The 25,956-nt window shown below is 46.4% G+C and overlaps 1 protein-coding gene across 11 annotated transcripts in view; it reads left to right on the top strand.

Annotated features, from left to right (window-relative positions):
• LOC105493094 (interleukin 16) overlaps positions 1-25,180 on the top strand; it is a 129,747-nt gene extending 104,567 nt beyond the window's left edge. For 8 of the 11 annotated variants that reach the window (XM_011760518.3, XM_011760516.3, XM_011760523.3 and 5 more), the window contains 10 exons: positions 2,294-2,426; positions 7,352-7,439; positions 9,462-9,943; positions 14,133-14,283; positions 16,529-17,621; positions 18,504-18,672; positions 20,657-20,758; positions 22,005-22,263; positions 22,517-22,642; positions 24,701-25,180. In XM_011760518.3, coding sequence (XP_011758820.2) covers positions 2,294-2,426; positions 7,352-7,439; positions 9,462-9,943; positions 14,133-14,283; positions 16,529-17,621; positions 18,504-18,672; positions 20,657-20,758; positions 22,005-22,263; positions 22,517-22,642; positions 24,701-24,894 — 2,797 coding nt within the window. In that variant the 3' untranslated portion in view covers positions 24,895-25,180. Of the gene's footprint in view, positions 1-2,293; positions 2,427-7,351; positions 7,440-9,461; positions 9,944-12,645; positions 12,718-14,132; positions 14,284-16,528; positions 17,622-18,503; positions 18,673-20,656; positions 20,759-22,004; positions 22,264-22,516; positions 22,643-24,700 lie in introns of those variants that run through there. The other 3 variants (XM_011760517.2, XM_024796378.2, XM_024796379.2) reach the window with 2 other exon arrangements.
• Positions 25,181-25,956: the final 776 nt, after the last annotated feature.

Below are 25,956 nucleotides of genomic sequence, written 5' to 3'. Positions count from 1 at the left end.
ACTTGGGAGGCTGAGGCAGGAGAATGGCATGAACCCAGGGGGCGGAGCTTGCAGTGAGCTGAGATTCCGGCCACTGCATTCCAGCTTGGGCGACAGAGCGAGACTCTGTCTCAAAACAAACAAACAAACAAACAAACAAAAAACATCGTCTCAGAGAACGCCAGTCCAACATAGAAAACACATTTAATTCAGATTTAACTAATATCGAATTTACAATGACATAAATAGGAGCTTTGATGAGGTGAATCTATGAATTCTATATAGAAATGGTGGCTTAATGACAAAAATATTAGTAAGCTGGGCACCATGGCTCACACCTATAATCCCAGCACTTTGGGAGGCCAAGGCAAGTGAATGGCCTGAGCTCAGGAGTTCAAGACCAACCTGGGCAACATGGCAAAACCCATCTCTACTAAACATACAAAAATTACCGAGTGTGGTGGCACATTCCTATAATCCCAGCTACTTGGGAGGCTGAGGCAGGAGGCTCACTTGAGCCAGGGAGGCTAAGGTTGCAGTAAGCCAAGATCGTGCCATTGCACTCCAGCCTGGGCAACAGAGCGAGACCTTGTCACAAAAAAAAAAAAAAAAAAAGAGAGAGAGAAAACATGAGTAGTAGAAATACAGGTTCTTTCTGGCATAAACAAAATATTTTTGGGTACTCCAGATATATTTTTTATAAATAATTTCTAAGAGAAGTTCAAATCTAATTTTTTTTTCAATAACTGATCTGAACTTGATTTAAAAATATATCCTATTTAATTTGTTACAATACTTTGCACTCTAACATTCATGTATAGTGCAAATCTTCTCTCACTGGTTTTGGGTTTTCCTAAATCAGGAGAGTTTTGCTATCCCTTTAAAGGGTTTCCTACAATTGCAGTGTATGGAAAGGCCATCCCTGCTTACGATGCTGTCTTGATGGAGCTTCTGAATTAGAAAAGGATTTGCTGTTATCTGCAGGAGGGTGGCAGGTGATTAGCTGAGCTGCTCTGCTGGTTCGTAGGACATAACTGCAGGCTCCATGTGGTTGTCTTGGTCCTAGTACCCTCAGACAGACAGTACCTCCTTCTCAGATCTGTAGTGGGATAGGGATTGTTCTGGAAGCTTCTGCTTTCCTTAGCATCTGGTGCTATATGACCATGGTCTTCAGTTACAGCAGTAAAAAGGAATACTCTCCCAGCAAGGGTGAAGGACGATGAACTCAGCAGAAGGAAGTCACAGAACACAGCAGGGGGCACATGGAAATCAGGCTCAGGAGGTTGGATTTCCAATCCTGGACCTGCTGATGAACAGCTGGGCCAGGGGTCTGCAAACTGGGGCCCATCATTGTTTTGGGGTTTTTTTTTGTTTTTTGTTTTGTTTTTGGTTTTGGTTGTTGTTGTTTTAATAAAATTGTATTGGAACAAAGCCATGCTCATTTGTTTATGCCTCGTCTATGGCCACAGCTGTCATGCTATTAATATAACAGCAGAGTTGAGTAGTTTCATTACAGACAGTACGGCAAAGCATGCAACATCAAAAATCTCTGGCCCTTTGCAGAAAAAGTTTGTCAATTCCTGAGCAGACCTAGATCAGGGAAATCTATTCAACCTCTGCAGCTCAATTTCCCTATCTAGATCAGGAAGGGGACTGGATTATACAAATCCTCCATGTATCTACGTCACTCCATCTTTCCTACCTTTTTTTTTAAGGTTTAGGTTGCTATTAACTCCCTTCCCACCTCACAACTAGAATGAATGCCATCACCTTTTCTCCTTATTTCTTTTTGCAAGAATCTCAACTGCTGTCCTGCTGAGTTATTTTTTCTCTACCTTATAGCACATATGGGATGTTAGGTCCGACATTCAACATCCTGTGTGTGCTATGTTAGATCCAATCCTTCCTCCTAACTAGTCTACTTATGGGAACACTGAGGCCCAAGGAGAGGATGTGGTGGATTAAATCCTGGTGAATTGGTTATTTAGTTGAATTGGCTAAACCATACCCTCAGTCTTTAATGGGCATAGTTAAATGTGAAAACAAGGAGGAAAGTTGCAGATGAACTTTTGTTAATATTGACCCACCATAAATATGAAACGTCTGCTGCTTTGTGGTTGTGCAGTAAGGGGGTGTGGGATATGCTACTTTGGTGTGCCCTGTTCTGAGTTTTGGTCTGGTGACTAGCAGGGTCTACTTATTCATGTGATTTTTAGATCTCATCAAACAGCCCAGCCAGGAGTGGGCCCCTGGGGCAGTGTTCAAATGTCTCATTGATTCACTTACTGATGGCTTCTTGTTGATGCTTGCACAGGTGTGGGGATGAGATTGTGGAAATCAGTGATTCCCCTGTGCACTGCCTGACGCTCAATGAAGTCTACACGATCCTGAGTCATTGTGATCCTGGTCCAGTCCCCATCATTGTTAGCCGACATCCAGACCCACAGGTAACACCCCCTGGGTTATCCTCTTCTTCTCAGGCTCACTCATTCAGCACCAAAATTGCAACAAGAAATAGATGAAAATAGAGATGTTGCTGGCTGGGTTTGTACCTGAATTCCCAAGAATCCCTTCCAAGTTTCTGTAGTTAGATTTGTCTGCAGCAGAGGTCCATTAAAGAACTCCTAGATATCAGAGGCAATTGACATTAACTTAGGGAAGCTCTTACAGCTGAGTTATAAGCTCTGGGGCAGGAAAATAGAGACCCAGGGTCCCAGCTAGTAGATGCAAGAGATTTATTCATTTATGCATCTAGTAGGTACCCACTGTGGGAATGTCTGGAGATAGGTACTGAAGATACAGAGACAAGTTCATAGCATGTAGTCCTGCCCTGCAGAAGCTCATAATATCAGTAAAGAGCCTGATATAGACATAATTGCAAAACAGAGATGGTAAGTCCTATGCGAATACAGGAATATAGCAGGGAATGGTTGATAAAGTAAAAAAATACCAGAGGTTAGTTTTCTCCAGGCAGAGAATATAAGGAAGATCATTCCAGGCAGTGGGAACACAAAGTTTAATGTTAGAGTCATGAAGGGGCCTGACATGAAGGAGAGGAGTGCGTTCTGTGGGGCTGGAATGTAGGGTACTAGGTAGGCGTGACTGAGAACAGAGGTTGGCAGGGCATTGGGGTTACACTGCAGAGGGCTTTCAACAGGCTACTAAAGAGTTTCCATTTTATTCTGCATAGTGAGGAGCTATGGGAGGTCTGTAGCTGTAGATGGAGCGTGTTCATATTTTAATTTTTTAACCTTTGATTGCACTGTAGAAGACAGGATAGAGTGGGTGGAGTGTGGGGTTTGTAAGAGGAAGGAAGCAGATGGTGAGAGACTGAACTACACAGCAGTCATAGGAAGAGAAAAATGAAGGGGCAATGTATTAGTCTGTTCTCACACTGTTGATAGAGACATACCTGAGACTGGGTAGTTTATAAAGGAAAAGAGGTTTAATGGACTCACAGTTCCATGTGGCTGGGGAGGTCTCACAATCACAGCAGAAGGTGAAAGGCATGTCTTACATGGTGGCAGGCAAGAGAGAATGAGAGCCAAGTGAAAGGGGAAACTCCTTATAAAATCATCAGCTCTTGTGAGACTTGTTCACTGTCATGAGAACAGAATGGGGGGAGCTGCCCCTATGACTCAATGATCTCCCACCAGGTCCCTCCCACAACATGTGGGAATTATGGGAGCTACAACTCAAGATGAGATTTGGGTGGGGACACAGAAAAATCGTATTAGGCAACATTAGGCAATGCTTGGGAAGACTCAACAAGAGCTGCTGGGCAAGTGGCTCTGGGGTAAGAGAGGGAGGAACCAAGGATATCTTGAATATTTTTAGATTGGAAGACTGAGCAGTGGTCTTCCACCAGAAGAGAGAAGAGGAGAAGGTAGCAGGTTTGGGAGGGAGAGAAGAGCATGATCTTAGTGTAGGACATAGTGAGGTGGAGGTACCATGGAGTGTTCAGGTAAAGATCCCCAGCAGGCAGGTTAGACTTAGGGCTGATAACAACTATAAGAGGGACCCAGGCTGGAGCTAGACTTGGGGGTTGAATCCCTGCTGCTGGTGAGAGCTCTGGGGAACCTGGAATAATCACCACCACTAATTATTTAATCCTAGTGTGTGCCAGGCATGTTTTCCAAAGATGTGACCCACACAACTGCATTTAGTTGTGCAGTCCCCTGAAATCAGTGTGATATTTCTCCCCCCAAAATCACAGATGAGGAAACTGAGGCTTAGAAAGGACAAATATGTTTCCCAATGGTAAAACTACTAAGTAAAGAAGCTAAGGTTTAAATCCAGCAAAGCCTGTGCTTTGAACTCACTCACTCCCAAACTCCCAGTGGCACTTGGACAGAGTGGAGTAATGAGGAAAATCAATATATAATGGTGTGGTGGAATTCAAACTCAGCCCCATTCTATGGATTGCACACTGGGGCTAAACACACCAGAGACAAGCAAACTTCTTAACTAAGGCAAACAAATAATTGGCCTAAATCTCTGGACACTACAAGAAAAGAAAGAGGTCCCAATTAATTTATCATTTCCTCTTGCTGCTTTTAGGACTATGGCAGAAAATCAGTAGAGTAGGGGTCAGGTTGTGGGCAAATGCTGTGGCCCTGGCCTTAAGGAATGTGTATTCTCCCAGAGAGATGGGACACACACAGAGAGGCCACAGAGGTGAGGGCCTTGAGAGTGAGGGAGCTGGAGTTCCAGCTGCTCACATAAGGGAGCCAGGTCAGAAAGGACAGGTAAGGTTTAGAGCAGCAGAAAGGCAAAGGCACCACAGGCAGGGGAGATCCAGGGGCACAGGCATAGGGCAGAGAGAAGAGAGCCAGGCCCAGCAGTAGAATGCCTAGTATGTGTCCAGTCTGCTGCTTGCTTATGGTGACCTTGGGCAACTCATTTAATCTCCAAGAGCCTCTGGTTCCTCAACTCTGACAAAGGGGAGTGGTCTTTACTTTACAGGACTGTTGTGGATGGTAACTTTCCTCTATTAAGAGTTTACCATCTGCCAGGCATTGTGCCCAAGACTTTAAATGATTTATTTATTGTTGTTTATTGTGGTAAAATACACATAACATAAAATTTACCATCTTAATTTTGTTTGTTTGTTTGTTTTTTTGTTTGAGACGGAGTCTCGCTCTGTCGCCCAGGCTGGAGTGCAGTGGCCGGATCTCAGCTCACTGCAAGCTCCGCCTCCTGGGTTTACGCCATTCTCCTGCCTCAGCCTCCGGAGTAGCTGGGACTACAGGCGCCTGCCACCTCACCCGGCTAGTTTTTTGTATTTTTAGTAGAGACGGGGTTTCACCGTGTTAGCCAGGATGGTCTCGATCTCCTGACCTCGTGATCCGCCCGTCTCGGCCTCCCAAAGTACTGGGATTACAGGCTTGAGCCACCGCACCTGGCCATCTTAACAGTTTTTTAAGTGTACAGTTCAGTGGCATTAAGGACATTCTCATTGTTGTACAACCATAGCCACCATCCGTCTCCAGAACTCTTTCCATCTTTCAGAATTTAAACTCTACCCATTAAACAAGTCCCTCCGTTCTCCCACCCACAAGTCCTGGGAACCACCATTTTACTTTCTGTCTTTGTGATTTTGACTACTCTATGTTCATCAAGGTGGAATCATATAAAATTGGTCCTTTTGTGTCTGGCTTATTTGACTTCGCATAATGTCCTCAAGGTTCATTTATGTTGTAGCATGTGCCAGAATTTCCTTCCTTTTTACGGTTGAATAATCTTCTAGTGTGTATATGTGTGTGTGTGCGTATGTGTGTGTATCACATGCTGTTTATCATCTGTTTGTGGGTACTTGCATTGTTTCCACCTTTTGACTGTTGTGAATAATGCTACAATGAACATGGAGTACAGATTCCTCTGAGATGTTGACTTCCCTTCTTTTGGGATATATACCCAGAAGTGGAATTGCTGGGTCATATGGTCATTCTATTTTTAAGTTTTTGAGGAGCCTTCAAACTATTTTCCACAGTGACTACACCATTTTACATTCTTATCAGCAGAGTCCCAGGGTCCCGATTACTCCATATCCTTGCCAATACTTTGTTCTTTTCATTTCTTTTTTGAGAAGGAGTCTCACTCTGTCACCCAGGCTTGAGTGCAGTGGCACAATCTTGGCTCACTGCACTGAGTTCAAGTGATTCTCCTGCCTCAGCTTCCTTAGTAGCTGGGATTGCAGGTGTGCACTAACACACTGGCTAATTTTTGTATTTTCAGTAGAGATGGGGTTTCTACCATGTTGGTCAGCCTGGTCTCGAACTCCTGACCTCAAGTGATCTGCCTGCCTCAGCCTCCCAAAGTGCTGGGATTAGAAGCATGAGCTACCATGCCCAGCCTCTTTTCTTTTTGTTGACAGTAGCCATCCTAATGTCCTAATGTGTGTGAGGTGGTAGCTTGGTGTGGTTGTGATTTGCATCACTGATCATTAGTGATGTTGAGCATTTTTTCACTTGCTTTTTGGCTGTTTGTATATGTTCTTTGAAGAAATATCTATTCAGGTTCTGTGCCCAGTTTTTAATCAGGTTGCTTTGTTGTTGTTGTTGCTGCTGAGTTGTAGGAGTTCTTTATATATTCTGCAACTCAACCATTTATCTGAAATATGATTTGCAAATATTTTCTCCAATTCTATAAGTTGCCTTTTTAATCTGTTGGTTATATCCTTTTGATGCACAGAAGTTTTTGATTTTTACGTAGTCCAATGTATCTACTTTTTTGTTTCCTGTACTTTCGATGTCAAATTATTTATTTTTTAAAAACCTGTCCTCATTTTGAAGTGGGTTTTATTACTGTTATTATTTTACAGAAGGAAGAAATGGAGGATTAGGAGGTTAAGTAACTTGTCTAGGTGTTCACACCTAGACAGTAGAGGAACTGGGACTAGAACATAAGCCTTTTTGACTCTAAGACTCATACTCTTGACTATTACTCCAAAGTGATAATAAACTGTGAGTCACAGCTCAGACAGTATAACAGTGATTGTGATGATTATGACATTGTTGATAATGATGATGTCATGACAGCATTGCCAAGACTGGACTAGCTCACAGAGATAACCCATGAAGTGGTAACTTTGCCTAGAATTTTCCAGCAAGTAGTGGGGAGAAGGGTGGAGAGTTGAGGGGGCCTCCTTGGGAACCCCTGCATTGATAGACTTTGGACTTTATCTAGAAGATACTGAGGAACCATTGATTTCCAGGGTATTTCTGGAAATGGAATTTGTCAGCTATTTGCAGAGTAAGTTGAAAGACAAAAATCCAGAATCCAGTGGCCCAGCTTGGGAGCTGGTCCAGGGCTGGAAGCCTGATGCAGGAGCTTCCACTGTTTGTTTGAGGAGATGATTGATATTTTCTAGGTCTCTGAACAGCAGCTCAAAGAAGCTGTGGCCCAGGCTGTGGAAAACACCAAGTTTGGAAAGGAGAGGCATCAGTGGAGTCTGGAAGGTAAGACAAATGGTGAACTTTGATGTAAAATATCTTTGCCTTCTTAGAAAGCTTAGGATTTATCCATTAACTCATCCTCTATCCAAGGAATAGTAATAGCAGTTACCATAGACCAGTATAGTATGTAGACAGAGGCTGAAAACTAGCAGCCACCAGCTAAATTTAGCTTATATTTTTGCTTTGTTTGGAAGACACAAGATTTTAAAAGCATCTGAATTTAAATCGCTACAAATGTGCCAGGCTCTCTCCAGCTTCCCTATGGTCCCCACCATTCCCTTTATCCTGTACCAAGTTGCCATTCACACAATAGCCTCATAGGCATTTGAGTTTGCAGCCCCTAGTCTATAATAATAGAATATTGGAAAAATTAACATTTGGGAATATAATTCTGACATTTATTGAATATTTGTAATGTCAGAGACTGTGCTAATTCATGCATTCACACATAATTTTTATGCACATTTTGTAAGAAAAAGGGAGGTCCTCAGAGACTCTCTTACTCAAAGTCATACCACTAGAGCGCAGAGGCTTTGGAATGGAAATCCAGCTGGCTTGACTCCCATGCTTAGCCATTGGGCATTAATCACGTCTACCATGGAATATCCTTGTGACAGAACAACATGCAACCATTGGCAATGATATTGATAAGAAATTAAATGATCTGGGAAAATGTTCAGAGAAAAGAGCAGAACACAACATTTCATTTCAGCTCTGGTCTATTATTTCTACCCACCCAACACGCATATATGCTCAGAAAAGCATGACAGAGAAACTCACCAAAATTTTGACAGTAGTTATTTCTGGCTGATAGGAACACAGGTGAAGTGAATTTTTACTTTCATTCCTTCCTCCTTGTGCCTGAGTTTTCTCCAAGGAGGATGCATTATTTCATGACCAGGAAAAAAAAAAAAAAAGGAAACTTTTTATTTAAAGAGAAAGTGAGTTAGGAGCTTGACTGGCCTTGGTTCTCTCTCATGGGGCTCCTCTGGCTTTCCTAGTCTCTCAGAATAAGCTGGAATTTGAGCAAGGGACTAGATTTCAATCCTCTCCCACCCCCTCAAGCTGTGATTTTAGGAAAGGGGCACCCTTGACAGCTTACCACTAGAGAGAAGGGCCTCTCAAGGATATGTGGGTAGCCCTAGTGCTGGAAACCAGGGTAGGGGGTACTGAGAACCAGGAAGAAGGGCTAATGGGGAGGGAGGGAGGAAGGTGCAATGGCTAAGAAATAGTGGCTTTCTGCCCTCACCTCACCCTCAACTAGAAAGAAATGGTGACTTCTTCGTGTCAGATTCAAAGTGCCTTGACAGGTAGTTTCTCTGTCTTTGTTATTGAGCCTCAAAATAACCCCAGTGACTTTAAAATTATCATCCTCATTTTACAGATGCAGAAATGGAGTTGGGTCCCCCAGGAAGCCGACTCTAAGATGGAGTTTGGTCTGCAGCGTGTTTATTAGGAAGTGTCCTGGGGATCACTACCTGTGGCAGGGAGGGGAGCAGGCAGGGTAGACAGAGGGAGGATGGAGCTGAGATGCACACCCAACAGCTTCAGCCAAGCCCTGGAACTCTGCAACTAAAGTCCACATTAGAGTTGTCCCGAGTTTACCAGCATAGCTGGACCCTGTAACCCAGCTCCAGCAGTCCCTGGAGATGGGCTGCCCCCTTGGGCAAGGCAGCTGTCCGCAGCTATGGCAGCCCCTGGAGGGACCCACAGTTGAAAGTAGTCTGCCAGCAGCACTCCCCACAGCTGGAACATCAAGCCCTTCCTCAGTGGGTGATCTGGGTGGCATATCTCCATATCCATCACTCACAGGCTCAGAAAGCTTGAACGATTTTCCCAACCCAAAGTCATACAGCTCACCGGGGACCAACACCAAGACTGCCACACTCCAGATCCAGAGTGGCGCAGATCAGAAGCAGATGGCTGGTGTGCAGTGTGCTGCCCGCAGCAGTCGCAGGCGAGGCCAGGGGGTGCTTTTGTTTTCTGAAGCTCAGCTATGAAGATTCCCTTGTGCTTCCCACACAGGTGTCAAAAGGCTGGAAAGCAGTTGGCACGGGCGGCCCACCTTGGAGAAGGAACGAGAGAAGAACTCAGCACCCCCGCATCGCAGGGCTCAGAAGATCATGATCCGCTCCAGCAGTGACAGCAGCTACATGTCTGGGTCCCCAGGAGGAAGTCCTGGGAGTGGCAGCACTGGGAAGCCATCCTCTGACGTGGACATCAGCACACACAGCCCCAGCCTGCCCCTGGCAAGGGAGCCAGTGGTGCTTTCTATAGCATCCTCCAGGCTGCCCCAGGAGAGCCCGCCTGTCCCAGAGAGCCAGGACAGCCACCCACCACTGAGACTGAAGAAACCCTTTGAGATATTGGTGAGAAAGCCTACATCCTCCAAGCCCAAGCCTCCACCCAGAAAATACTTTAAAAGTGACAGTGACCCTCAGAAGAGTCTGGAAGAGAGAGAGAAATCCTCATGCTCTTCTGGGCACACCCCACCCACCTGTGGCCAGGTAAGAGGATGGGTCCACAGGTTGACTGTTTCCAAGACCAGACTCAAATCTTGAGCATGGGCAAGTTAGTGTTAGCAGAGCCAGAATGAAAGTTTCTCTTGCTCCACCAGAAAGAAGCTGTTGCTTAGGACTCAGCTGAGGACTGACCATGGAAAGATGGGTTTGAAGGTTGACAGATAATTGAAGTCCCAGTCCTGCTTGCTGGCATCGGGGTTCCCACCCATAACACACTGGAATTTAAGGTTCCTTTCCTCTGTCATTTTTCACTCACCATGAAGGAAAAACACCAGGGCCCCTGCAGGGCCACAGTCTTTGCCTGTGGATCTTTGAGTGTCCTGCTTGTAGGGAGAATAGTGGCTTAAATAACTAAAAAGGGGCCTGGCGCAGTGGCTCATGCCTGTAATCCCAGCACTTTGGGTGGCTGAGCTGGGTGGATCATGAGCTCAGGAGTTCAAAACCAGCCTGGCCGAGATGGTGAAATCCTGTCTCTACTAACAATACAAAAATTAGCCGGGCATGGTAGTGGGTGCCTATAATCCCAGCTACTCGGGAGGCTGAGGCAGGGAATTGCTTAAACCCAGGAGGCGGAGGTTACAGTGAGCCAAGATTGCGCCACTGCGCTCCAGTCTGGGCGACAGAGCAAGACTCCATCTCAAAAAACAAAACAAAACAAAACAAAACAAAAGCAAAACAGAACAACAACAACAAAACAAAACAAACGAAAAACAACTAAAAAGGGACAAGAGTTGCTTACCCTGCTTCTTAAGTGAGTAGACTGATATGATTTTGAGAAACTGGCTCCTATTTCTTCCCCAGTTATCTTTGCCTCCTCACTTCCATAGGCATGGATCCTTGGGGAGACCCCACCAATCCATTAATTGGGGCTGCATGTAGTGGCTCCTTCCAAGGGCTATTGTGAGGATTAAAGGTAACCACTTAAGGCAAGTACCTGAGAGCATCTCAGGCATATTAGCATTCATTGCCATGATCTTTCCCCATCAGGCCCCTGAAAGCCCTCCTTCCCGCCCCTTGCATAAAAGGCAGGCTGACTGACAGGCAGCTGCTATGTCTTGAGCCATTTTTATGCACAGGCTAATTACACTGAGTACTTTCATGTACATTGTGTCAATTAAATCTTACCACGACCTGATGGTGAGAATCCCAATTGTGCAAAGAGGGAACTGAGAAACTCTCTCAAGTTCACATCACTAGTGGGTCACGGTTACTGACTATACCACGCTGAGTTTTCCATCCTTACCCAGAAGCTGCCTCCCCCATGGCGTAATGGCCCTGCAGGGGCCCTGGCCCTTCCCATAAGCACAATGTAGGGAGGTGGGAAGGGGCCTCTGGAAATCCTCTAAAACAATCTACAGTGAGGGTTGGCTAGCTTCAGGAGGGGTAGCGGTGGAGTCTGGATATTGAGTAGGAGGGGTGAAAGTGAAGGAGGGAGGAGGAAGCCAGGTTACTAAAAAGGAAGTGCAGTTCTGCAGAGTGCTGGCAGGATGTGGCTGGTTAGCAACACATGATGGAGTTCTCAGATGGATCTGTTCTCCCACCCCCCTCTTTTAAGCCCATATTTCATTTTCCCTTGGGCCTGAGACCTACGAGTCCAGAAGGGCAAATCAGGAGCAACCAGTTGAGAAGTCAGTCATTTTGCCTTCCTCCTGGAGGCCCAGAAAAGGAGGAGTGCAGTTGCCACAGCAGGTCTGTCCCAGTGATGCCCTTGGCAGAGCCACATAGGGTACGGAAATATTCCCAAGTAAGGTGCTGGAGAAGGAACTGGGGTGTCCTCAGGGAAGCCCAGGCAGGGAACTTCCCCACAGGTCATCTTTCATGCTCTGTGTGCCTGGGCAGAATACAGGGCTCCCTCCTGTACCCACCCCCAACAGCACAGTCTCCTGGAGACAAAGGCCGTTCTGCAGCTGCCCTCCTCTGTCTGCTCTGCTCTGTCCCACGTGGCCAGCAGATCCTTCTCCCACAAACATTTCCATAAACGCAATTAGCCTGACATACTTTTATTGGGCACTCAGGGGTCACAGAGAAAGGATCATGGCACGCAATAGAAAACAGGAAGCAATTTGCTTGAGGTCACTCTCAAACTTCCCTTGACCGTTCCTGGGGATTTCTCACTGGATGTTTTCTTCCGTGGCCACAGTGTCCACTCTCAACACCACCACCTTCCCTCCCTGCAGTCTTTTCTCTACAGGGTCCCAAGACTGTTGTCAAGCTGCTATGAATGACTCCCAAATCTTTCCCATCTACTCTAATTCAAGGGGAGTTAACTCTCACAAGCAATATGAACTTTGGGATATTTTCTTCAACAAAAAACTGACATCTCTCTTATAGAAAATCAGCTTAAACTCTCACCTGTGCTTAAAAAAACTTCCAACACACAACCAGATTTTCTAAGAATCCTCTCTCAGAAAACAAACAAAAAACCAAACAAAAACATACTTTCTCCCTTCTATGCTGAATCAACTCTCTCCCTCTTTCCTTCTTTCTCTTCTCCCTCCCTCATCCACCAAGCACAGTTCCAGGAAACACTAGTAAGAGAAAAATTTGTGTAAAATCAAATTTATTTCAGGGGCTAATTTTGAAGTCTCCCATGAAGAGGATGCAATATTGGATGTGTTGATGAAAAGACAAAACACGTTTGTGTCTGTTCCAAGATGTAAAGCTGCGTTGACTGCAGTTGGTATCACATGTGGCTGCCTGTAAAAGCACTAACAATTCATGAATGTCAGCAGATGTCAACTTACACAGCTCACAACCGGGTGAAATTAAATTTCATCCACATGTCATTTCTCTTGTGGACAAGAGTCTTAGAGATCATCAGACCAGTATTTTAAGCTTCTAATGCCATGACTCAGCCTTACTTTTTTAAGGGCTAGTTTGAGAAGCCCAATGATTCCTTTGAAATTAGTTGACCTCTCAATATTTCATAATGCTTTCCTACAGCTCAGTTCTACAGTAGGGAACTTGAGCTGAGGCAATGCTCTGTGAATACATTTCTAACTTTTGTAGACCTTTCCTTCCCCCAAAATGTTTATTGTCAATGTAGATCTTAAATTTCAGGCCATGGATATTTGCCATTTCTTTTTTAGTCCCAAAGGATGCATTTGTTCCTTCCTCCTTCCTTCCTCTCTGGAAGGAAGCCTGCAGCCATGTCAAATGGCCCATCATTACACAAATCTGGAATGAACCGGACGTGGAGACCACTGCAGTATAACACAGCATTTCTCTTGCAGACGATCAAATACAGATGGCATCATTTTGATGATGTCTGCCTTCTCAATCTTTTTTTCCAGATGGGTATTACATTTGGTTGGGCTATGTCTCTGGAGCCCTCTTCTTCTGCCTCTCTGCCTGGAAAATTCTTACTCTGTTTATGAAGCAGACAGAAAGCACTTCTCTAGGAAGCCTTCTTCACCTCTGGGATGGAACTGGTCTCTCTGTTTCCTCTGGGCCCTGACAGCACCTTAAGTACACTGTATGATAATCCAGATTCTTCAAGTATTGCATAGCTATTCAGAGCCTAGTCCATCTTGTCCCTAGACTGTTTCTGGAAGGACCCCAAGGCTGCATCCATGCTCAGTGGTGGAAACAATTCTGCAACAGATTGATGATGTGTCACCCTAGGTGCCACAGAGGGGAGCAATGGCACAGGTGCTGAGTATCTGTCATCTTTTGCAGAACACTTACTAAATATTTGAAGAGTGCTTAACAAGTGACAGCAATTGACAAGTACTTTTCTGAGTGCTCTAACCTTAGGGAACACTAGCTGCCAGGTTTTTTGCTGCCTTGTTTCTACACTGCCCTGTACCCTCCTGGGGTGGGTAGTTCACCAGGATGCAGTTGTAACTGAAGCAATGCTGGTCCCTCTACACTCAAAGCCTTTTGTTCCTATCATAAAGAGCCAGGGTCTTCACGTATGTCAACAGTATGAGCCCATGACCTGGACACCAGGTTGCTGGAAGTCAAGGGATGCTCTTCATGTCTAGGAGGTTCTGTCTCTGCCATGTCAGCACCAAGGAGGAAAAAAAAAAAAACCTCCTTACATGGCTGCTGATGAACTTCTCATTGCAAGCAGCTCAATATCCGTTTTTCCATCCCAATCAAAGCGTGTCTCGCCTTCTCACAGCTTGAGGCTACCGTTTTGACACGGTCTCGCTTCCTGTTTACACCACAGGAAGCCAGAGAGCTGCTGCCACTGCTGCTACCACAGGAAGACACAGCAGGGAGAAGCCCTAGTGCCTCTGCCAGTTGCCCAGGACCTGGTATCTGCCCACAGACCAAGTCCTCCACAGAGGGTGAGCCAGGGCGGAGAAGAGCCAGCCCAGGTAAGCTTTCATTGAGATCTTCCAAAAGGGTCTTTTGAAAAAGGGTACAGGGATAAGATAAGAGCACAAACTGGCCTGAGGATCAGAGTGCTCTGCATTGATACCACCACTGGACCCGGCTGATCAATAGTCAAGGGTCCTGGGTGCTAGGCAGCAGCACCATGGAGGTGCTGTCCAGGGTGGGGAGCCTCCTGGGTGGACGGGTGATGCTGTGGGGGTGGCAGCAGGAATGTAGGCCATTCTGGATAATCGGGAGGATGGAGCCCTTGGAAGAGGTACAAAGACACACCCACCCAGCCATCCTGGGCAGCTGCTTCTAGGATGCCAACATTCCAGATGCAACAGCCCTGCTGCATTCAGGATTTCTGAGTCAGAGAATGCAATACCAGAAAAGTATAAATAGCATTTACCAGTGGTCACCTCCTCCATGAAGTGGATAGCAAGGGTGTGTCCACATGGTACACCTGACAATGCTAAGACATGACTCAAATATGTATTTGCTTGCTAGAGAGAGCATAGGACTTGAAGTCAGGGAGTCCTGGATCTGTCTGTCATTAGCATGATTCTGAGCAACCTACTTTGCCTTTCTGAGCCCAGATTCACATGGGATGCATTCAGCAAGCGCACATTGAATGCTGGCTTCGTGAGGACCCGTGCTAGATGCTGGGGAGAGAGAGAAAGGGATGAGACCAGGTAGTCAGGTCCTGCCTCCAAGGAACAACTAGTAGTGGCAGGAAATAAACATATAGGCTATAAACCATGACTGTTTGAGAAACACTACAGCAAAAGTTCATGAAAGACTTTTGGAGGGCTAAGGGACATTTTGGAAAGATCTAGCACATCTCACCCAGAGCAAAGGACCTGTGGGTGGAGGCTCCTCTCCCTTAGTCACCCTAATTGAGGAACATACTAGCGAAAGCAAACGCCTCAGTGTTTAACTAATGGGAGGTTGTCACTCCAGTCTGCAAAGGGCTTGCCTATGGAACCTGTGCCTCCTGATTCTCTCAACAGCCCCTTACAGCCAAGCCATTCAAAAATGCAGAAACAGGCTGGAGGCCTGGGCTCACTTGCCAAAGGCCAGTCTCTTAGATTGTGCAGAATTTCTCTTTGATATCATCAAGGTGTAATGCTCCATGATTCACTTCTTTTGAAACCTGGCATTGAGACAAGGGACAGGAGAGATCAGAGTTCCTTAAACTGGGTTGCATTCCAGTAGCAAGCATCCCCAAAAAGCACACAGGCCCAGCCTTCCTCTGCCCCTCAGAAAGAGCCGGGGCACAGTCTCCCTTACCCATGCAGATATGATGCTGGTTCAATGCTGGCTTCTGAGAAAGACTTCTATGTGCTCCAGGGCATGCCTGAGGTCCTGGCTGGCACAGAGCATTGCAATCCCCTGCTGATCACATTACCAACACCCAGGCTGCATCCCAGGTATCTTCAATCAGTACCGAGGGGTGGGTGTCAGTATTTTTCAGAGCTCTCCAGATTCCAGTGTGTAGCCAAGGTTGAGAATCCTACTTCACAGATTTCTTTCTACCTGGAACCTTTTCATCAGCTTTTGAGGGAGGGAAAACACTCCTTTGCCGAGCAAGCTGATCAATGACCTGTGTAGAGGGAGAGCAGCAAACACACGGCTTCAGGGCCAGGCAGGTACATACATGAGAAATGTTGGCTGGGTGAGAGGGAGCATGAAGAGCTCTGGGAAGCTGGAGGGCCCCATCGGCAGTTGTGCACGGGCACCTTGCTTTTTAACGACATGGGTAGGCCAAAGCACAAACAGCTGTCAACTCATGACCTTTGTCTTAAAAGTTTAAATGGCAAGAGAATTGCTTTGGCTTTTACACATTTAATACAGTATCTTGGAGGCTCCTTAGTGCAGTAGAAAGGACATGAACTTCAAAAGTCAGGAGACATGGGGTCTTGCCCGAGCACTGCCATCAGATGGCCCCTTACCCTTCTTGAAATGTAAAATGCCAGAGATCGGCCCAGATATTCTCTGAGCACCCTTCTAGGCCTAAAACACTACGATACTGTGAGATTAACTCCTACTTCTGGTTCTTCACTTCTGCCTTTTGGCAGCTCAGTCAGGTAATAGCACCTGGAGTTCACCCACCTGGGTGTCCCCCACTTCTGCTAGTCTCCTCCTCTTGAATACTTCTTGCTGTTCAGCTTGGAAACTAGAATTTAGGAAGAAAAGTCACAGTATGATGTAATGCACAGCTTTGGCCTTGTTTCTGCACTGTAGTGACCCAAACATCCTCGATAAAACACCCACTGCTTAAGAGGCAGGCTCGGATGGACTATAGCTTTGATACCACAGCCGAAGACCCTTGGGTTAGGATTTCCGACTGCATCAAAAACCTATTTAGCCCCATCATGAGTGAGAACCCTGGCCACATGCCTCTACAGCCCAATGCCAGCCTGAGTGAAGAAGATGGGACACAGGGCCACCCAGATGGGAACCCACCAAAGCTGGACACCGCCAATGGCACTCCCAAAGTTTACAAGTCAGCAGACAGGAGCACTGTGAAGAAGGGTCCTCCTGTGGCTCCCAAGCCAGCCTGGTTTCGCCAAAGCTTGAAAGGTTTGAGGAATCGTGCTTCAGACCCAAGAGGGCTCCCTGATCCTGCCTTGTCCACCCAGCCAGCACCTGCTTCCAGGGAGCACTTGGGACCACACATCCGGGCCTCCTCCTCCTCCTCCATCAAGCAGAGAATCAGCTCCTTTGAAACCTTTGGCTCCTCTCAACTGCCTGACAAAGGAGCCCAGAGACTGAGCCTCCAGCCCTCCTCTGGGGAGGCAGCAAAACCTCTTGGGAAGCATGAGGGAGGACGGTTTTCTGGACTCTTGGGGCGAGGGGCTGCACCCACTCTTGTGCCCCAGCAGCCTGAGCAAGTGCTGCCCTTGGGGTCCCCTGCAGCCACGGAGGCCAGAGACCCAGGTGTGTCTGAGTCCCCTCCCCCAGGGCTGCAGCCCAATCAGAAAACTCTCCCCACTGGCTCGGACCCGCTTCTAAGGCTGCTGCCAACACAGACTGAGAAATCTCAAGGTCCAGTGCTCAAGATGCCAAGCCAGCGAGCACGGAGCTTCCCCCTGACCAGGTCCCAGTCCTGTGAGACGAAGTTACTTGATGAAAAGACCAGCAAACTCTACTCTATCAGCAGCCAAGTGTCATCGGCTGTCATGAAATCCTTGCTGTGCCTTCCGTCTTCTCTCTCCTGTGCCCAGACTCCCTGCATCCCCAAGGAAGGGGCATCTCCAACATCATCATCCAATGAAGACTCAGCTGCAAATGGTTCTGCTGAAACGTCTGCCTCAGACACGGGGTTCTCGCTCAAGTGAGTTTCTACACCTGGTGTTTCTCTCTATCTTTCTCATCTTTTTCTTTCTCATCTTTATTTTTAAAAATAATTCTATATATCATTTAAAAAATTCTCAGATACACTGATTAAAGAATTGTTCTGCCTCTTTCTTTCCGTGTGTGTGTGCACAGATGTCTGAGTGTGTGTGTATGTGTGTGTGTCTGTCTGTAGGTATTACACCTCCGCCTTCCATATTAAGGAGGAGTTTTCACGACACCTGGCTCCAGGAAGGCTGGGAGGTAGGAGGTGGGACTGGCTCCCTGGTGCATTGCTCATGAGGGCTGATGCATACCTGTGGAGATTTGGAAGGTTGATGCACATCTGAAATGTCCTGCGGTTACTCAGAAAGACCAGAATGAGGCCAGATTATCCATTGGGAATTCTTACTGCTCTCCAAATGGAATCCACTTGTACTCTGCACGTGGGTTCAACTCCCTGGTCAGGGAGTTAGGATGTCTGGGTCCTAGTCTCAGCTCAGGCACTGAGTCTGACTACGAGCAGGTTCTTTCCATGCTCACCCTCAGATTCCTCATCAGCTCAAATTAGGAGATGAATGAGACCTTCTTTGCAGAACCAAGAGGATGTCAGGCATGCCATGGGGTTCCTGCTGTAGGGCTGGGGCTTGGTCTTCCCTCTGATCAAAGTAGCTCTGCATTTATTAATTTTATTTATTGTTCTTATGCTGCTGGGAAATATCTGTAGAGTGAAGGGATGCTAGTATCTACTCATAGATTTGTTGCATCAAATAATATGCACATAAATGCTTGGCACCACACCTGGGATAGACTAATTATACAATTACTGTTATCTCTTTTTAATAGGATTGTTCATACTGTGTGTTGTTTCTCCCTATGAAAGCCTTTCAGAGCTGAGAGAATATACAGAGGGTCTCACGGAAGCCAAGGAAGATGATGATGGGGACCACAGTTCCCATCACTCTGGTCAGTCTGTTATCTCCCTGCTGAGCTCAGAAGAATTAAAACAACTCATCGAGGAGGTGAAGGTTCTGGATGAAGCAACATTAAAGGTAGGTTTCCTTTGTAAGCATCTGCAGTAACCAATGGCTTATTATGGCTATGTGGCCACCTTAGTTGGGCCAGAGGGGAAGTAGCTTGAGTAGCCTGCTGACATCAGACCCAGGTTGTGTCCTGTGATGGTTGGACATGGTAGCACTTGGCCACAGTAAGACTTTCCATTTGAAGAGAGCCTTTTAGCTTGTGAACTGCTTTCAAAAGAAGGGTTCAATGACTTCTTGCATCTTCTTTTGTCATTTTATAAATGAGAAAGGTAAGGCTCAATCAAGGTTACAAAACCTAGGTTTTCTGTCTCCAAGTTCAAGTTCAATGCTGTTTCCACAAACCATGGGCTGCTGTCCTGGCATGTGTCTGTTGTGGGATGCTGTCCATTGTAAACAATGTGGGTCACAAGAGCTCTCACCTGGAGCTTTCATTATTTCCACTGTGCATGGAGAGGTGGCTGATCCCAGGGCTCACAAGGCCCCCATACTTCAGTCAAGTCATTCTGAGAGTCTCACTTCCCATATGTTTTCTGAGCATGACCCAAAGGGGTGTGGGGAGGAAGTGGCCAGGCTGAGCTGGGGCCAGCAGTCAGATGAGCTCGGGCTCGTAGGTCCTGCACCCTCTAGGTGCTGCCCCAGGTCTACGCAGGCTTTTGGCACTAGAATGATCCAGACTAGGATGAGAGGATAAGGAGGTTCTCGTTTTCCATACAAGGAGGCCTCATAGCTGCAATTTCCACATCAATAATGTGGGTGAGTCTGGTAAGCACAAGGTGCTGCTGTGCTGAGATTCTTTCTCTGTGGCTTTCACTCATCACCTGGGACCATCATCCCCCAGGACCTTACTCAGTGCAAATGAAATAACATGAAGAGCTGTTCTGCCTGAGCTGCTCTGGAGAGAGTATTTGCTTTCTAACCTGAGAAGAGCCTTCCACAAGGCAAGTAACCTGATACTTGGGTAAGAGTTGAGAGATTTGGGCTAGTGTTGGGGCTTGGAATGAGGTACATTCATCCTTCCATGCTTTTGGGTCTTAGGGGCTCCAAGTCTTAGGATCATAGGGACAGCTACAAGTCAGGTGCTCTAGTGGCCCTGAGCAAGTGAATTCTTTGATATAAATTTACTCCTTAGTGCCAAGGTACAAACAGGTGGCCCAAGAGCCTGTAGGTGTATTTTGTTTGGTCTGCATGGTGATTAAAAAAATACTGAATTCTATATATGACAAAACCTGAATTGAAACCTGGACTTTTTTTAGGGAAGTGATCTGGTAGCGCTAGGTCTGTATTCCTATGTAGAGCTGACCCTTTGAGCAGATGTACTCCTTGGCTCTTTGCTGTCACTCACATCTGCCCATTTTGCTCATTTTAGGGACCTGCCTAATTCCTATAGGCATCTGAGTTTGAGACCCCTGCTCTAGACTGGAATAGGACTCTCTGACGATGTCCTGGCTCCATGTGAGTCCTGGTCTAGGCTAGGAAGTACTGTAGTAGTGTGAGTGTGTGTGTGTCACATTTGCACACTGTGCATTGGGGCAAGATGTTAGCTGGATTTCCTTAGTGCTGCTGCTGTGACCCACGGAGAAGTACAAGGGAAGAAGGAGCAACCAATTCCTGCAGAAGAGCACTGACCCCTGTTTTGTTTTTTTTTTTTTTACCTGAAGTCCTACAACCTGACTTCATCTCACACTGTCCAACATGCTATGATTTCTGACTGATTCATGGAATGCCCCCTGCCCGGGTGTGGATGGGGTGAATGAGAGAGGAAAATAATTATGCTTGCTGCTTTACATACATTTTTTTTCTTCTAAGCTTCCCATGACTCCTGAAGAGTCCATTCTTTACAGATGAGGAAACTGAGGTTTGAGGAGGTGATGTAACTTGGAGGCTGGCCAAGCTGGGGTTTGAGATAACAAATCAGTCTGATGTCAGTCTGATGTTAAACTGTTTATCCTCTTGCAGTAAAATTGTTTTTGAATGTATGTATTTCCTCCTGCAGCAATTAGACAGCATCCATGTCACCATCTTACACAAGGAGGAAGGTGCTGGTCTTGGGTTCAGCTTGGCAGGAGGAGCAGATCTAGAAAACAAGGTGATTACGGTGAGTGGTCAAGTGAACCTGAGGTTCCTCCTTTAATTAACTTTAATCTTTGTTGGCCTAAAAATCCTCTAGCATTGAGGAACCTGAGGTTCAGAGGGGAGGTTCTGCTTCATGCTTGGATCTTACAGCCTGGCGATTCTAACGATGTAACAGAATTTTTCTAACACCAACACAATTTAGAGAAGCAAAGAGCTTTGCTCCCATCATAAAAGCAAAACTACAGGTACCACATTTTAGTGATTTCCATGCATGCTATCACTCAGTCCTCTTAATTATTAATGGACCTCATTAAAGAGGCTGAGGCAGAGACATGAGATTTTTTTGTGTTTGTTTATCCCACATATCTTGCAGAAAGGGGACCAAGAAGTGATTGGAGGTAAAGAGTCAGAATTTCTAGGGGAGGAGCTATAAAAATGTCTAGACTGCCTATGAGAGTGTTTCTCAAAATGCATTCTGCCAAATGAGACCGACCATTTCTCTATGAGAAAAGAATTCTTTGTTGAAACATTTTGGGAGTCCCCATAATACCCTGCCAATACTTAGAAATCTGCCATGCAAATTTGCATTGTAGACCCTCTAATGCCTTTTGCTTAGAAATCTGCCATGCAAATTTGCACTGTAGACCCCCTAATGCCTTTTGCTTTTTAAAAGTAGACATTTTCAGAGCTTTTGTTTAACCCAGTATTCCTCAAGTTTCTTTGATTTAAAAAAAAATTTTCTTGGCCGGGTGGGTGGCTCACACCTGTAATCCCAGCACTGTGGGGGGCCAAGGTGAGAGGACTGCTTGAGCCCAGGAGTTTGAGACCATCCTGGGCAACACTGGGAGACCCTGTCTCTATTTTTAAAAAAATTATAGGAAAAGCCCTTTTCTTACACAATAGCCATAAATATGTCATCGAATCAGTGTTTTGATAAAACTACTTTGGGGAATTCTGACCTACGGCAGGTGAGGCAAAAGATTTTAGTTGGACTCCCAACTAGAATTGTGCTAATACAGTTTAGGACGTTGTGTTGGGATAGATTCTGAGGGCTTACCTGGTCATTATTGCTGGTGATCTCTGCTCTGGATGGAGAAGGAGGGAATGCTGGCCTCTGTGCCAGCAGCTCCAATCTAGGACACAATTATCTTTAATCTTTGTTGGCCTAAAAATCCTCTAGCATTGACTAACTGGTTCAATCCTCCTCCAGCAAGTATGTGGACTTGACTTGAGTGATTTCTGGTCCTGACTTCCTTTGGTTTGCTCAGGTTCACAAAGTGTTTCCAAACGGGCTGGCCTCCCAGGAAGGGACTATTCAGAAGGGCAATGAGGTTCTTTCCATCAATGGCAAGTCTCTCAAGGGGACCACGCACAATGATGCCCTGGCCATTCTCCGCCAAGCTCGAGAGCCCAGGCAAGCTGTGATTGTCACAAGGAAGCTGACTGCAGAGTCCATGCCCGACCTCAACTCCACCACTGACTCTGCAGCCTCAGCCTCTGCAGCCAGTGATGTTTCTGTAGAATCCTGTAAGTTTTCCCAACTCCCACATAGGCCACATCCTCTTTGGCCATGTGTGGCCAGACCTGATGGGGCTACTCAGTAATTTGTGACCCCAAGAATGTGTGGCCTGCCTAGTATACTGTTTGAGATGTATGTCTGTGTTACATGTGCCTGTGTGCAAACATGGGGGCAGCATCACCCCGGGCTCACTTGATGCCCAGGGCATCTATGGCCTGGGAGAGGAGAGGATCCCTAACAGACACCTTGTGTTTTTCTTAGCAGCAGAGGCCACAGTCTACACGGTGACACTGGAGAAGATGTCTGCAGGGCTGGGCTTCAGCCTGGAAGGAGGGAAGGGCTCCCTGCATGGAGACAAGCCTCTCACCATTAACAGGATTTTCAAAGGTGTGGGGTGTGTCTGGTTCTTTGTGGGTTCTCCAGTTGTGGGCATGTGGCCAGGCCCCCAAAAGGCTTCTGGGCACTTTCTGGGCTATGTTGGTTTCCCACAACTCCATGTCCTCTTCATAGGCCTGCTGGTCTTTTTAGGGCTGAATTCTGCTTTTTCTACTTTTTCTCCTTTGCTCTGACATCCCCTGAATCCCTGGTGTGTTTTGATGGGTCCTCATAAACACCTAAGTCCTGGGCTTGGTTTGGGTTGGCAGGGCCAGGACTCTAGAGTGAGGCAGTGGGGCACTGGCCTACGGTGCAAAATTTTAAAGGGGTGCCAAAATATGCAGTAACCCAGATCAATACTATTTTAATGCAGTGTGTTTTTTTAAAGTTAATTTTAGAAAAAACATGTTGAACAAAATATCAAAGTTTAAATAAAGACAGTCTGACTTTGTACTGCACACTTGGCCTCATTTGCCTTACCCTAGAACTCGACACATCAGCTCCTGCCTTTATTTAAAATTTTGTTATTTGGTTCACCAGGGATTGGAGTACAAATCAGTCTGATATGGGGGTCACTTGGATTTCCCTGTGAACATCATGAATGACTGTGGCAACCATGTAAAACCACCCCTGATTCTTTGGTGTTCCTCAAATTGGAGGTCTCCAAGCCACAGAGCAAGGGGTTGTAGAGAGAGGAGTACTGGAGAGGGAGGCAGGTGAGCCGGGTTCTAGTCCCAGCTCTGCCTGTAACATGCTGAGTGACCATTCCCTTCTGGGCCTGAGGCTCCTCATCCATAAAAGGAGGTAAAGAGGTACAGGTGTGTATCTGAGGGCTCTTAGGACTGAGACCCAAAGGGACTCTTAGCTCTGTCCCTCACCCACCATAAGCTCCTGTTGCCAACTGGTTTCATTACAGGAAGTTCTGCTGCAGCTGCAGAAACCCAGAAGGTACAGTGAGGCTTACATGGCATTCCCCCCAGAATCCATGTTAACCCCAATTCTGGGAAAGATATTTCTAATTTTTGAAGGTCAATTTAGAAGGAACATTGGGTTCAATGTCAAGAGGACTAGATTCTAGTGTTAGTTCTGCCCCATGACCTTAGTAGCATGACCTTGGACAAGTCACTTCACCACCATGGACCCATTTACTTAAATGTTTAGGATAAGACTGCCAGCTACAGCGTGATGTGGGAGGGGAGATGCAGATTCTGGAGCCAGAAAGTCTGGGTTCCAGCCCAGGGCCTACCACTAGCAGCTGTGAAGCTCTGGGCCAGTTACTTGAGTTCTTGGTTTCCTCAACTGTTAAAAGGAAACACAAATAATACATCCCTCATAGGATTACTGTCATAAATGCAAAACATTAGCACAATGCCTTTTAAAATAAATGCCCAATACACTTTAGCTATGTTTTCATTACTATGATTAGTATTGTCTTCTACTCTTATTCAGGATTTGTGAAGACCACTGTGTCAAATGGATGGGAAATTATCTTTTAATATAAACAAGTAAAATAGCATTGTTTTCACATGCAGCTTTGAAATAGTGGGGGGCATATATGTTTGTTTCCTTTTTTATGTAGACACAGAGGACTTCATGCCACTCAGAGGCAAGATCCCTGTAAAGATTGTTGCACAAAAGTCTCACTAGCCCTCTTCCCATACCACCCATTGCTGATGTCCTCATCAGATGCGGAGAACAAATGTGAAGGGGACAGGATATTGGGTCAGTGTCCAAAGCAGGGTCTAGGCAGGACTCAGTTCCCCAGAGTCTTCTATGAACTATGGACGGTGCTCCCGCCAGGCTAAGGCGCGGAGCTGCCTGATGATTCCCTCCCCTGGAGACAGCATGGGCTATCCTTTTCCAAGGGCCATGGAGAGCTGCAGCCTGGTTCCCTAACCTCTGAGTCACCATCTTAAGAGATGCCTCATTTTAGAACCACCGACAAGCAAGCTCCCACGGGATGATGCCCCACTCTCTACCGAGCTATCCTGGCTCCCTGGAGATCAAGGAGAGGAGGCAACTTTTCTTGTTCCCCATCATCTGTGGAACCCATTATCTTCTCCCTTTCAGGAGCAGCCTCAGAACAAAGTGAGACAATCCAGCCTGGAGATGAAATCTTGCAGCTGGCTGGCACTGCCATGCAGGGCCTCACACGGTTTGAAGCCTGGAACATCATCAAGGCCCTGCCTGATGGACCTGTCACGATTGTAATTAGGAGGAAAAGCCTCCAGCCCAAGGAAACCACAGCTGCTGCAGACTCCTAGGCAGGACATGCTGAAGCCAAAGCCAGTAACACATAGCTCCTATAACTGCTGATTCTCAGGGTCTCTGCTGCCGCCCTACCCAGATGGGGGAAAGCACAGGTGGGCTTCCCAGTGGCTGCTGCCCGGGCCCAGACCTTCTAGGACACCACCCAGCAAAAGGGTTGTCCCTAAAGTAAGGGCAGAGTCACACTGGGGTAGCTGATACAAATTGTAGACCGTGTAAAAAGAGAGCTTAATGATAATATTGTGGTGCCACAAATAAAATGGATTGTGATTTCATATGAAATTCATGCCTGGCTTTGAAAAATGTTTCAAGTACTGTAACTGTGTCATGATTCACCCCCAGACAGTGACATTTGTTTTTCTCATGAATCTGCAATGTGGGCAGAGATTGGAATGGGCAGCTGATCTCTGTTTCACTTGGCGTCAGCTGAAGTCATGCAAAGGCTGGGACCATGTGAGATTACTCACTCATACATCTGGCCGTTGATGTTGGCTGTTGGCTGGGAACTCACCTGGGGCTGGTGGCCTGAATGCTTATAGGTGGCCTCTCCTTGTGGCCTGGGCCTCCTCACAACATGGTGTCTGGATTCCCAGGATGAGCATCTCAGGAGTGCAAGAGCCATGTAGAAGCCGCATCTTGTTTATACCTTTGCCTTGGATGTCGCATAGCACCACCTCCACTATACTCCATCAGTTAGAGCTGACACAAACCTGCCTAGGCTTAAGCGGAGAGGAAATATTGCTGGGGTCATTTATGAAATATACCATTTGTCACATGAAAGATTTGCAAAATTGTTTTTGTTTGGATTGGAGAAGTAATCCTAGGGAATGGTGGTGGAGCCAGTAAACAGAGGAGTCCAGGTGAAGCACCAAGCTCAAAGCGTGAACAGGTGTGCTGACAGAAGGAACCAGCACGTATATGAGGGTATCAAATAAAATTGCTACTACTTACCTACCACATGCCAAGCACTGTGCTCAGGGCTAAACGGACACTGCCTTTGGTGATCACAGCAGCTTCTACAGTGTATGGTTCTGTGCCAATGTATTGATATTAGGGCA

Source organism: Macaca nemestrina, chromosome 7, assembly GCF_043159975.1.
Source record: "Macaca nemestrina isolate mMacNem1 chromosome 7, mMacNem.hap1, whole genome shotgun sequence".
In the NCBI taxonomy this organism is placed as follows: Eukaryota; Metazoa; Chordata; class Mammalia; order Primates; family Cercopithecidae; genus Macaca; species Macaca nemestrina.
Note: the sequence above shows the minus strand (reverse complement) of the source record. Positions and strands in the feature narration are given on the sequence as shown.